The sequence below is a fragment of the Salmo trutta genome, chromosome 5 (genome assembly GCF_901001165.1).
Source record: "Salmo trutta chromosome 5, fSalTru1.1, whole genome shotgun sequence".
Taxonomy (NCBI): domain Eukaryota; kingdom Metazoa; phylum Chordata; class Actinopteri; order Salmoniformes; family Salmonidae; genus Salmo; species Salmo trutta.
The window spans coordinates 14,196,765-14,211,070 of NC_042961.1; the positions used below are offsets into that span (position 1 = coordinate 14,196,765).

General features: G+C 42.0%; 1 protein-coding gene across 1 annotated transcript in view; it reads right to left on the reverse strand.

Annotated features, from left to right (window-relative positions):
• LOC115193700 (serine protease HTRA1A-like) overlaps positions 1-7,807 on the reverse strand; it is a 35,401-nt gene extending 27,594 nt beyond the window's left edge. Inside the window, exon 1 of the mRNA XM_029752625.1 lies at positions 7,168-7,807. Coding sequence (XP_029608485.1) covers positions 7,168-7,627 — 460 coding nt within the window. The 5' untranslated portion in view covers positions 7,628-7,807. The remainder of the gene's footprint in view (positions 1-7,167) is intronic.
• Between the last annotated feature and the right edge of the window lie 6,499 nt (positions 7,808-14,306).

Consider the following 14,306-nt stretch of genomic DNA (forward strand, 5'->3'; position numbering starts at 1 on the left):
CCCTCAAGTAATTATGTTTAAAATAAAGAAAGCACATAGAGGTTTTGTCATACAATCCTAAAGCTTGCTGTAGTTTGTAAAGGTTGTTTAGTTCAATTATATTACGTGGCAAAGAGGCGTCCATAAGCCTAGAAGATGGGTTGTGAAAAAATACTTCCTGCTTGAGGCACAGTTAAACCAACACAAGAGTAGAATGTGCACAGTCTTGGCGTACTATATCCTACTTAATTATATGTTGAGAATTCCCCATTTCTTTCCTGTGTAAGAAGGGAAATTCCATGATGGCATCCATATCCTCAGGATAGCTGTAATATACCCCAAGATATGGGGATAGTATGATGGCATATGTCCCTGGTTCAAATGTTTAAGATATGAGTGCATCAGTCCGTGGGCCTGCTCCGGTATCTAGACCTGAGATCAATCTGAAATATCTAAAGAGGTCATCTTTACCACTTGACCTCTTCATTGTTCAATGTTATGATGATACTTGGCCCGTCCTCTTGACACAGACAGACTGATTTGTTTCCACAGACACATCATTGCATTGGAAATGAAGGAGAATAGGTTTTGGCCAGTTGATGACGAAACCTTTCTTGCTGATTTGGGAGAATCACAAACCAGATGTAGTCAAGTGTGTGCTCCTTCCATAGCAGTGCAGGTTACTGTTGCCAGTGTTGCCTCGTCTGTAGACCGTGACAGGATATTTCTTAATGAGACACTCTGTCTGAGGAGCTGGGGCTCAGATCAGGTCAACGACTGCTGGAATGAAGTCGACCGCTAGACAAATAGAAAAGCATATGGACCAAGGATGAGAGCATCTACTTGAACCTCAACTCCTTCCAAAATCCTGAATATCATTGGAATGCCTTTGAAAAGGAGTTTTAATAACTATCAGTTTTTACTGTTCTGAAATGATGGAGGACATATGCATAAGCCTTACAGAATTATATACATACAGTATGTTGAGTCGACCCACATTTACTGTCTGCCAGAAATTGACAGAGTAAAATAAAAAATACTTAAAGATACCCTACGCACGCACGCGCGCACACACACAGTTAAACCGAGATAATGGCTTTTTGATTGAAGTGTTCTGACCCCAGGCAGGCATGCTTCACTACAGACTGAGAGAGAGGAGAGAGAGGGGGACCAGGGGAGATGCTCTTAAACAGCTATACAAGCTATACATAGGTTTAGAGTATTCAAGCATCAGGCTTCAGGTCTCATTTTTAATTGAACAATGTCATATTGATGAAATAAATCAAAACTTCAATTCTACATAGGCAAAGCAAAGCCTATCCTCTCAGGGTGTAGATGGAGCCTGTCTATTGTGGCTCCCTGAAAGGTAGTCCTTGTTGTCCTATCAGTTACCTTCCTCTGGCCTGGCTGTCTGGCTGTCTGGCTGTGCTCCTGTAGCCCTCAACTTCACCTCCTCAGAGGTGGGGGAACCAGACGAAAGAGTGGAGGAGGATGGGGGTAGTATAGTTATCCCAAATGGTTCTGTAGTGCCACACTTTCTCTCGTCTTGTCTCGTTACGTCTATGCAACATGTAGCAACACACAAAACCACTCATAAACTCATGTGGCAGGTAGCTCAGCGGTTAAGAGCGTTGGGACTGTAGGCTAACCGTAAGGTCACTGGGTCGACTCCCTGAGCTGACTAGGTGAAAAATATGTCAATGTGCCCTTGAGCAAGGCACTTACCCCTAATTGCGCCTGTATGTCACTCTGGATAAGGGCATCTGCTAAATGACTCAAATGTAAAAATATAATGAAACAATGCACTTGTTTAGCTTATCATGCTGTCCATGGGCCAGCTCAGTAACCTCCTGTGTCAAAGAGACATTCCACCCCTGGGATTCCATCCCTCTATTAGACACACTGTGTCCATCTCCCTATAATTCCCATATGTCTGCTATACAAACTCACTGACCTCTCCAAGAAAAGAAACCTGATTCTTGTATCAAGCACTCCCCAACACACACCTGCCTGCCTGTCCACACTGTTGCTGCTTTATGAGTTTTTCCATAAGGAAGCTGCTCTTCCTTTCCCCCATCCTACGGGCAGAGGGATTGGGTTGCAGTGTCAGTGGGGTTGTATTCCCTTTGCGGTATCACTGTAGTCCAGGTCCCTTGCTGCAAGGCTGTGGTGCAGCAAATGCATTGGCTCCACTGAATACACACTCACTAAGTCTTTGAAAGGGTCCCTAAGTCACATGAAACATATTCCCTGAGCTGTGTGAACATACACGGAAAAGCCCAATCCCAATTCAATCCCTAGTCCATTGTTTCGTGATAACCCTGCTGATGAACTTAAATTGCCAAGAGAGAAAGTGTGAGGGGAGAGGGAGAGAGAAAGAAAGAAAGGAAAGAAAACAGAGCGCTGAAAGGAAGAGTGGCAAGAGGGAGGCAGAGACGAGAAGGCTGGGAGAAAATATGTGTACGATCAGCATACTGTACATGATCCACCAAGCATAATCACAGACAATTTTCATTCTCTAACTGTACACCAACACAGCCTACCAATGTAAAGCTAGCAAGCCCCAATCACTCACTAGAGCTATGCATTATGTTGCTGTTCCTTTGGGTGTGAATTGAAATTAAATGCATGAAAAGGTTGTTCTCAACATCCTAAAGTCAACATGTTTATTCTCTTACCTCTTGTAAAATATCAATACATCTCAAACGTGTTTCTGCAGGCCATATATGCCATTCTGTGACTAAATTAGTTATTTAAGAAAACAAACAACGGGCCCACGGGACAGCAACATTTGACCTAAATCGTGTGCCAGCTCAAAGAACTTGCATAATCGACAACTTCAGAAAACAGATTCAAATGACATCATGCACCAATGTAATTTAATGTGTTTGCTTTAAGAGAGGCCATTGAGGCCAGTGGTCCGGAGCCTCTCTTTACTTGGCCAGGGGGATTCATGTAGCTTGGCACAGAGCTGCACTCTGTTTTCTTAGGCTGTCTGGAGCTGGAGAGGAGCTGGATCAAGTGTTTGCATCCCAAATGTTTGCAAAATCACTGAGGAGACACTCTCTGACACAACTTTGGCATGCCTTGTGTATCCTTGTGTTGGAAAAGGGAAACATATGGAGACATTAAAAATAGATAGTCTACTGTCATACACATACTGTACATTATGTGCCTGCACACGTACATTAACTGTCTGACAATGAATCATCTAGAACCCAAAAGGGTTCTTCAGCTGTCCCCATAGGAGAACCCTTTGAATAACCCTATTTGGGTTCCGAGTAGAACCTTTTCCACAGAGGGTTCTACTTGGAACCAAAAAGTGTTCTACCTGAAACCAAAAAGGGTTCTCCTATGGGGACAGCCGAAGAACCCTTTTGAACCCTTGTGGTCCAACTAAGAACTAAACACATGGGCCCCGATTCTGACTTAGGAAATTACGCCTTTCCTACGCACTCCTTTCCTACTCACTTCTCAGTAGTTGGAATTCAGACTAACATGAAAGTGTGTAAAGGGCTTTGCAGGCGTGATTCCATTCTGCGCGCTGAATAAATGTAATTCAACCACTGAAAACCCTCCCACTCGCTGGACAACAGATTTTCATTCAATATGGTTTTCAATTCATTTATCTTAAGCCATCCCTTTAAATACAGTGTACCTTTTAATTAGTATTTTGTCGACAGATTTAATAGAATATATCGAGAGAACAGGTTCAGAATATTAGCAATCAATGAAAGAAAGCCATCTACAGTATATGCATGAGTCTTTGTTTCATCACCAATTGGTAGCTTTAAAAATACTCTGATCTTGTAGATTATTTAGGGTTAGGAAAGTATTTATGAATCATAAAAAACAGGTTTGGAGAGCCATTAGCATGAAAGAAAAAAAATGGTGTTTTGATCCATTCTGAAAATTGCCACATTCAGTTCTTTAACCCACGGTAGTGTTGGAAGATTGGTGTACATGTAACGATCGTTGTTTGAAGGAGTGGACCAAGGTGCAGCGTGGTAGGCGTACATCTTACCTTATTAAATGAACACCGGAAAAAAAAATACAAATGTAACGTATAGTAGGGCTAAACAGCACCAAAACAAGATCCCACAAACTACAGGTAGGAAAAAGCTGCCTAAGTATGATCCCCAATCAGAGACAATGATAGACAGCTGTCTCTGATTGGGAACCATACCCGGCCAACAAAGAAAAAGAAAACATAGATTGCCCCCCCTAGTCACACCCTGACCTAACCAAAGAGAGAATAAAAAGGATCTCTAAGGTCAGGGCGTGACAGTACATAGAATTATAATAGGGAGAATACTGCACAGAGGAAGCAAATTAAGGTAAACTAAACAATGGAATTATATGGAATGATAATGTAAGCTATACCAACTGAAGGGAACTAAAAGTACATTGGCAGTTGAATATGTGTTGTTATTAAGCCTACTGATGGACGATGCTGATAGTGGCTAATATTTAACATGATAGAAATAGGAAATAGAGAAAGTCGGAGTAACTCATAATTAAAAGATTTGAGAGTGCCCATCCCTGCAAGTTAAAAGGTTGTACAATTTAAATTCTGCATAATGGCACAGCATTTCATAAACTTTACTGTGGGAAAATTGATATGTGAATATGCTTCAGTTTGCTGCCATATGACTGGTTTCACATTTGACTACGGCAATTCTAAGGTCAAATTTATCTGAAACAAGTGTAAATCAGATTAGTCATTGACCTAGCTCTTATCAATAGCTCTTATCAAGTTGCATGGAGAATGTTATTACTTCTATCAGGGAAAAAAAGAAAGTAGATGCTTTTTTCACTTGGAACCGGTAGGTTCACGAGACCTTATTCATGGTTTCCTCGAGTGTAAAGGTGGTGGAATTAAGTCAAGGTCAGAATACAGCATATTTGTAGACATACCTCCGCCTCACCTTCATTTAGTCTAAACCACATGACCAAAAGTATGTGGACACCTGCTTGTCAAACATCTCATTCCAAAATCATGGGCATTAATATGGAGTTGGTCCCCCCCTTTACTGCTATAACAACCTTCCTCTTCTGGGAAGGCCTTCCACTAGATGTTGGAACATTGCTGCAGGGACTTGCTTCATTCAGCCAAAAGAACATTAGTGAGGTTAGGCATGATTAGGGCTGGCTCGTGGTTGGTGTTCCAATTCATACCAAAGGTGTTCTATGGGGTTGAGGTCAGGGCTCTGTGCAGGCAAGTCAAGTTCTTCCACACCGATCTCGACAAACCATTTCTGTATGGACCTCGCTTACTGCACGGGGGCATTGTCATGTTGAAACAGGAAAGGCCCTTCCAAAAACTGTTGCCACAAAGTTGGAAGCACAGCATCGTCTAGAATGTCATTGTATGATGTAGCATTAAGATTTCCCTTCACTGGCACTAAGCAGCCTAGCCCGAACCATGAAAAACAGCCCCAGACCATTATTCCTCCTCCACCAAACTTTACAGTTGGCACTATGCATTGGGGCAGGTAACGTTCACCTTGCATCCGCCAAACCCAGATTTGTCTGTTGGACTGCCAGATAGTGAAGTGTGATGCATCACTCCAGAGAACACGTTTCTACTGCTCTAGAATCCAATGGCGGTGAGCTTTACACCACTCCAGCCGACACTCGGCAATACGCATGGTGATCTTAGGCGTGTGTGCGGCTGCTTGGCCACGGAAACCCATTTCATGAAGGTCCTGACGAACAGTTCTTGTGCCGATGTTGCTTCCAGAGACAGTTTGGAACTCGTTAGTGAGTGTTGCAACCGAGGACAGATAATTTTTTTCACACCACACGCTTCAGCACTCGGCTGTCCCGTTCTGTGAGCTTGTGTGGCCTGTCACTTCGCAGCTGAGCTGTTGATGCTCCTAGATGTTTCCACTTTACAATAACAGCACTTACAGTTGACCGGGGCAGTTCTAGAAGGCCAGAAATTTAACGAACTGACTTGTTGGAAAGGTGGCATCCTATGACTGTGCAACTTTGAAAATCACTGAGTTCTTCAGTAAGGCCATTCTTCTGTCAATGTTTGTCTATGGAGATTGCATGGCTGTGTGTTCGATTTTATACACCTGCCAGCAATGGGTGTGGCTGAAATAGCTGAATCCACTAATTTGAAGAGGTGTCCACATACATTAAATATATAAAAGTATCTCTACCCACAATGAATAGCAGGTGAATAGCACACTATAAAGGGAATTCCATTCCATTTCGGGTCGGAATCGGGCCCTTGGAGCACATCAAACACACAAACACAGTTAAAGATCACTGGCTCATCTCTCTACCACCTGTAGGTGAGTTGTGAGTGTGAAGGTTGTCTTTGTACCATCCTCAGCGTCATTCACATTTCAGAACAGAATTCACTATGCTATGACACAATGCACTTGCAATTAGAAAGTTGAGGGAAATAGAAACCGCTTAAAAGACTGCCACAAATCTATTAATGTTCTGATAATTCATAACGGAAAAAATGTCTGGGATGGATAGATGGTCTGGTTTATGTTGTGTCCCACTGACTCTGATAACAAGTGTCTCAGTTTGCAGGTCAGCTGCACAGGCTGAAACTGAGGTCTCACAGAGTGGAGTCCAAATAAATAAATAATACATTATCCATGGTGAAGTCAGCAACAATGACCTATTGCATTAATTATGCTACTTTAGATAAATTAATTTGGAGGGTTATTCCCATGTGACTGTACGCATACCAGAGCTAATCCATACCGTTAATAACAAGTTAATAGAATTAGTGACTTAGTTCAAACAAGCAAAACTAAGCAAGGATTACTGCTTTTCATGAGTGAATGAACAAAAACAAAAACCAGCGCATTTCAATGGTAGCCTTTGTTTTACTGTCAAAGGACACTTGATGTTTGTGCCCGTGGGATACATAACCAGCTGCCACATCTGGATGTTGTTGCCCACCAGACTGTCACACACTGATTCCTTTCTGGTGAGAATTCATGACTCTTAAGTATCAGCAAGGCTGAATCTTATTTGATATAGATTGGATTTTCGCGTAAAGCTTCCATTGAATGGAAAAATTATGCGTAATCGAGTTATGCTACCTGATTTAAAGTTAGGAAGCCACCAGAAATAATGAATATGAAATACACACAAAAGGCACATTCAAGACGGTGAAATGGGAATTGCATGTATAATATTCTTCAAAGCCTTTACCTTTCCCACAAGCTCCCCGTTGAATGAACATAACAGGTGGCTGCTGAAGTTTCAGTGCCCGGTTGCTGACTCTCTTGAGCTCGCAGATGTTACGGTAGGATACACCGTCGCTACCACATACAGGGTCCGTAGTTTTGCAGGCGCAAACGCCGCTCTTCCCTCTTCTTCTGACGGTGGCAGAGTACCCCACTCCGCCGGACACCGAACACTCCAACCCCTCTCCGCACACCGGGTCTCCAAGCTTTCCATTGCCGCCGCACGCTTCACCCTCTCCAGAGGCACACACGGGGCAGCAGTTGCAGTGGTCCAGGACTTGTCCTGCTAAGCACTCCGCTGGCATACGGGGACACATCGCCTTGTGACAACGACTGGGACAGCTGATAACGTACCTATTGGAGATCTGTGCTTCAGTAAGTAGGGATGCCAAGCAAACGGTTACGCACAATATTGACCAAAACATGGTGGTTTACTGTGAAACACAGTTGTCAAAATATGGGAAAGTAAACAAAAAGTGTCCGGGCTTCTCTAAACTTGCAGTACTTTGGTACATGTGAGCTGAGGAGTGTAGAGCAGAGCAGTTGATGTAAGGGATTAAGAGAAGCTCCACTTCCACTGTGCACCAATAAGCAACTGCGTTTTTTAGCTGGCACTGCATTTATATAAAAGCCTACTCAATTCCACATGACCCGGCACATTTTCTAGGCAATAACAATACCCATGTATATGGTTGGTGTGTGTGTCACGTGCTAAAGGGAAGCGCTTTGGTACGTATTCATACATTTTTTCATTGGGCCTATTTGAATGAATTATATTTTGAAATAGACGAAACTTAGAATATGCTACACATTTGGAATAGGCCTATCATGGATCAAAATGTGATTTTATGGGAAGCCATTACATGCTTTATTAAAAACAATGCAACTGCCTTTTGCATTTGAGCTGAATAAATCACAATTAAAAAAGATATCTGAATTGAAAAAGTTGTTAATGACACAAAAAGCAAACACTTTCTTCAGACCAGGTAGTGACTAATCTTTTCAACCTAGTCTGAAAGCATTTCGTATTATTCTGTACGTAAATCCGAGACCCTCCATTTAGTATGATATGTTACGTTTCGCATGATATGCATTAATTTGAGGATGTCCATCACCCATTTCGTATTATATGTTTACGAATTAGATTCGAATTTGCAACCTATGGGACGTATGGGACTTGACTCCAATTTTATTCACATTATTAAAATACTATATGCCAATACCTCGCCATAGTAATAACAGGCAATACCTGCTCTGTTCCTTTGAGAATCATTCTAAGTAGCAGGTAACGTGATCTCATCTCACCTTCGCTACTTTTGTTGCCTATGGAGCCCCTGGCATAGACAAATCAAAAGAAATTAGACCAATCTCTCAATTCTACGGATCACGTCAACTTATTATACACCGACAATATCTTACTTTATCTAGACAATGTACTACAATCCCTCCTTAAAGCTTTAAAGATCATGGACAAATTCAGCTCCATCTCAAGTTATAAAATAAATCTAACCAAATCTGCCCTACTGCCTCTCAAGACCCCGATGAGGACTCCATCTCTACTAATGAAATCCCAATCGTTTCCCATTTTAAATATCTGGGAATAGATATACAGTATTTACTTCCTTCCTAAAACCATTGGCAGAAACTTTAACAGAACACTGAAATCAAGTCAATATCCCAGTTGCTTTAACTGGCAGAATATCTATTGTAAAAATGAATATACTGCCACGGCTGAATTTCTGTAGCTCAATGCTTCCCTTGTCTCCCCCTTCTGGCTATTGGGATAAAAACCATAGTGCAGTTTCAAAATGGATATGGCAAAGTAAGTTATTCCAGATAAAATTAACAAACTTGCAAAGAGGGCAAGACATAGGACTATTCATACCAAACTAAAAATTGTATTTCTAGGCACTAGGATTTAGTCCGCCCCCTGGCTGAGTATAGAGATACATATGGTGTCTCCTATTGCCCTGGAAGAGGTGGTCTTCACTGATATACCTTAAACAATGTAAACTACACTTTGGTCCTATTATTGCTCACACAATTTCTATTTGGCTCAAAATGTAAAAGCAATGTACAGGTAACTGGGAATCAAAATGGCATGCCCATACTCCAAAATGTCACTATAACGCATTGCGATCTGGGGGGCGACCTTTTGCATCAACCCAATGGTCGAAATGTTGAATCTTTCTCTTGCCAATATTATAGACAGTAATGGTTTCAGAACTATCCAAGATTTGAAAGACACTTACACTTATTTACAACTTAGGTCAGCTATGCTGGCCTATGGAGCACCTTGGGAAATCCAACTACCGAACCATCCAATGATGAGATTTAGAAATAAATGATCTGTGCTCCCGAAAGGACTGATCTCTATAATACACTGAACAAAAACATAAACACAACATTTAAAGTGTTGGTCCCATGTTTCATGAGCTGAAATAAAAGATCCCAGAAATGTTCCATATGCACAAAAGCTTATTTTTCTTCTCATATTTTGTGCACACATTTGTTTACATCCCTGTTAGTGAGCATTCATCCTTTACCAAGATAATCTATGCACCTGACAGGTGTGGCATATCAAGAAGCTGATTAAACAGCATGATCATGACACAGATGCACACTGTGCTGGAGACAAATAAAGGCCACTCTAAAATGTTCAGTTTTGTCACACAACACAATTCCACAGTTGTCTCAGGTTTTGAGGGAGTGTGCCATTGGCATACTGACTGCAGGAATGTCCACCAGAGCTGTTGCCAGATAATTGAATGTTAATTTCTCTACCATAAGCCACCTCCAATGTTGTTTTAGAGAATTTGGCAATACGTCCAGTTGGCATTACAACCACAGACTACATGTAACCACACCAGTCCAGGGCCTCCACATGTTACATGTTGCGTTTATACTTTTGGAAAGCTGATATTCTGAGCAAGCCATGAAAAAAGTATTTGAACAGAATATGGAATAATATGACCTTGGCATCCCGTAGTCCGAACCATCAACATAAACATTTAAAGTTTGTTCACAGACTGTATTTATACGAAGGAAACGCTGTACGATGAAATTGGCCCCAACTTCCAACTATTCCCAGTGTCTCCTAAATCAGGTAGGCACATTCCATACATTACATACAAAACATATACAGTATACACTGAGTGTACAAAACATTATGAACACTTGCTCTGTCCATGGCATAGACTCACCAGGTGAATCCCTTATTGATGTCACCTTAAACTCGTATATATTTCTTAAATGTTTTTATTTACATTTTAAAGTGGCAGCCTACGGGTCCATGTTTTATAAACGTGTCATTTGAAGTGGATAATGTACCTGTAACCCCCCCCCCCACACACAACAAAAAATAACAACTACAAATGTGGTCCCTAAAACATGTTTGCCTTTATATTATCTCTCTAAACATTTAAATGTAGCTGTTTAGATAATCCATTCACGTATGTGTGTGCCATCATAACATTGCTCAGGATGAACTAATATGATAATTCCCCAACAAATAGGAAGCTATACATATAGACCGCCTACAGCAGAAGAAATCACAGGAGGTCATGAAGCATGAATAATTCTGGATTTTCAGCCCTAAACATGCTGTTTTTTACTGTTCCCTATATGACTTAGTCACTCTTGGCAACTTACTCAACTCATATAATCAGGCAACAAAAACAACAGAGAGGGAGGGTGTGAGGCATCTAGGATTGCTGTGGGTTATAAGCCATTTATAAAATAATTAGTTAACTCAATCTTATTTAAAAAAGTACACAATTTGCCCATTCATTAATAATTTCATGTGCGGTCAGAAACTAAACAATCAAAAGAAACCAATATTTGAGTGGAACTTGCGTGAGGATCAATCATTACCAATTTTATAAGCAAAGCTAACGTTCAAAGCTTTTTCATTCAACCAACATTGTTCATAAGATCATTAGCAAACTGCTTTTTGTGGTATTCTAACAGAAAGCTTAAGCTGGTTTCTGAAGTTGTACAAATTAAAGACTAAACAAATTGCTCTTATTAGACGAAAAATAGGCCAATTTCTAGCATGAGAAGCATGAATTCCAATGTTATAGCTAGTGGCTTATATACTGTAGTGTAGCGAACAACAAATCTCTGTCAAGTTGGATGCCTGTGGTGGGCTGTAAAAGATCCAGTAAACAGTGGACCAATGAATCACTGCCATAAACTATGATTGGTTATGGGCCAGGGATATTTTAATGACTATGGTTTAATGAGGTGGTTGGACCAATACTCAAGGTCCAGGCATTGAGATTGAGGTTGCCTAAGGTTCCTTGTGGTGCTATGGGGTTTGTCTAACATGCTCCTCCCATAACCAAAGGGGTACTTAGTGAGGAAAGGACAGGGATGGAGAGGGTCCTATTTTCATAATGGTTTTCACTTTGTCTTGCATTGAAAGGGTGAGGGTATGTGGAACAAAAGTGACACTGGAGTTCATGAGGTTTGGTGTTGTAAACACTCTTCCCATTTGAATGTATAGCTTTGGAGGACAATGGCATGTTGGGAAAATGACATGGCAACCTTTAAGGTCAACATCAACCCATTAAAACATATTCAGATGAAAACAACCTGCTTTAGGTTACACCCTAATAAGTTAAAGAAGACGAGATTTGTCTTGTTAACTTGGACCCATTGTTGATGTGATCTGTATGATTCCGAATGAGCAAATGCAGAGGTCTCTCTAGGGCCAAACTGCCACTATATTAGTCAAATCAAAATGTATTGGTCACATGCACATATTTAGCAGATGTTATAATCTAAAATTAAAATAAATATATAAATATTAGGACGAACAATGTCGGAGGGGAATTGACTAAAATACAGTAGAATAGAATAGTGTATACATATGAGATGAGTAAAGCAGTGTGTAAACATTATTAAAGTGACTAGTGTTCCATTATTAAAGTGACCAGTGATTCCATGTCTATGTATATAGAGCAGCAGCCTCTAAAGTGCAGGGTTATGTAACCGGCTAGTGATGGCTATTTAATAGTCTGATGGCCTTGAGATAGAAGCTGTTTTTCAGTCTCTCAGGACCCGCTTTGATGCACTTGTACTGACCTCACCTTCTGGATGATAGTGGGGTGAACAGGCCGTGGCTCGGGTGGTTGATGTCCTTGATAATCTTTGTGGCCTTCCTGTGACATCGGGTGCCGTGGGTGTCCTGGAGGGCAGGCAGTGTGCCCACAATGATACGTTGGGCAGACTGTACCACAATCTGGAGAGCCCTGTGGTTGTGGGCAGTGCAGTTGCCGTACCAGGCATTGATACAGCCCGACAGGATGCTCTCAATTGTGCATCTGTAAAAGTTTGTGAGGGTCTAAGGGGCCAAGCCAAATTTATTCAGCCTCCTGAGGTTGAAGAGGCACTGTTGCGCCTTCTTCACCACACTGTCTGTGTGGGTGGACCATTTCAGATCGTCAGTGATGTGTACACCGAGGAACTTGAAGCTTTCTTCCTTCCCTACTGCGGTCGTCAATGTGGATAGGGGCATGCTCCCTCTGCTGTTTCCTGAAGTCCACGATCAGCTCCTTCATTTTATTGACGTTGAGGGAGAGGTTATTTTCCTGGCACCACTCCTCCAGGGCCTTTACCTCTTCCCTGTAGGCTTTCTCGTCATTGTTGGTAATCAGGCATACTACTGTTGTGTCGTCTGCAAACTTGAGTTGGAGGCGTGCGTGGCCACGCAGTCATGGGTGAACAGGGAGTACAGGATGGGGCTGAGCAAACACCTTTGTGGGGCCTTTGTGTTGAGGATCAGCGAAGTGGAGGTGTTGTTTTCTACCTTCACCACTTGGGGGCGGCCCGGCAGGAAGTCCAGTACCCAGTTGCACAGGGCGGGGTTCAGACCCAGGGCCCCAAGCTTAATGATGAGCTTGGAGGGTACAATAGTGTTGAAGACTGAGCTATAGTCAATGAACAGCATTCTTACATCGGTATTCCTTTTGTCCAGATGGGATAGGGCAGTGTGCAGTGCAATGTCGATTGCATCGTCTTTGGATCTATTGGCGCGGTAAGCAAATTGAAGTGGGTCAAGGGTGTCAGGTAAGGTAGAGGTGATATGATCCTTAACTAGCCTCTCAAAGCACTTCATGATGACAGAAGTGAGTGCTACGGGGCGATAGCCATTTAGTTCTGTTACCTTTGCTTTCTTGGGTACAGGAACAATGGTGGACATATTGAAGCAAGTGGGGACAGCAAACTGGGATAGGAAGAGTTTGAATATGTCCATAAACACTCCAGCCAGATGGTTTGCGCATGCTCTGAGGATGTGGGCTAGAGAGGCTGTCTGGGTCCAGCCAGACTTGCGAGGATTAACACGCTTAAATGTCTTACTCACGTCGGCCACGGAGAATGAGAGCCCACAGTCCTTGGGAGCGGGCCACATCGGTGGCACTGTGTTATCCTCAAAGCGGGCGAAGGCGTTTAGCTTGTCTGGGAGCAAGATGGTGTTTTTTGCCCTTTGTAATCCGTGAGTGTCTGTTGTCCCTGCCAACAGTGGTGATTTTAGCATGTAAATTTTGGTGGGGCAAAAAAAATATGTGGCATGCAAGGCCACTACACAACACTAAACAATACATTATTGCACTATAACGGTGACAAACATTGCCCACAAACTGTAAAGCTGTCCCAACAGCAGTCCCAACACCTTACCACCGCTACACCTGGCTATCAGCAGAGCCTTGCCTGGCAGCGAAACAGTTCATTCAGCCTCATTTATTGCCTTTTAAAAAAACATAGCTGATTTGGCTGACTTGCTTAAACAAATGTGGTTTGTACTGACAATTGAGATGTACAAACTACGGCATTAGGGGACAACAAGCGGATAAGAGGCAATCTGTAATTTCGATTAAGACATTAATAAGCAAGTTAGGACGGACGTAGTCAATTTAACTATTTGTTCAGCACTTTTGAAATGTACAGTGACAGAATTCAGAACATGGGTGTTCTCCCTGTACACCAAGTCAGAACCATAGGATAAATAAAGGGGGCATATAAGCAGACAATGAAAGCTCTTACAATATTCGATGATTACATTTCTCTAAAACAGGTTATAGGCTACATGTACACCACCAA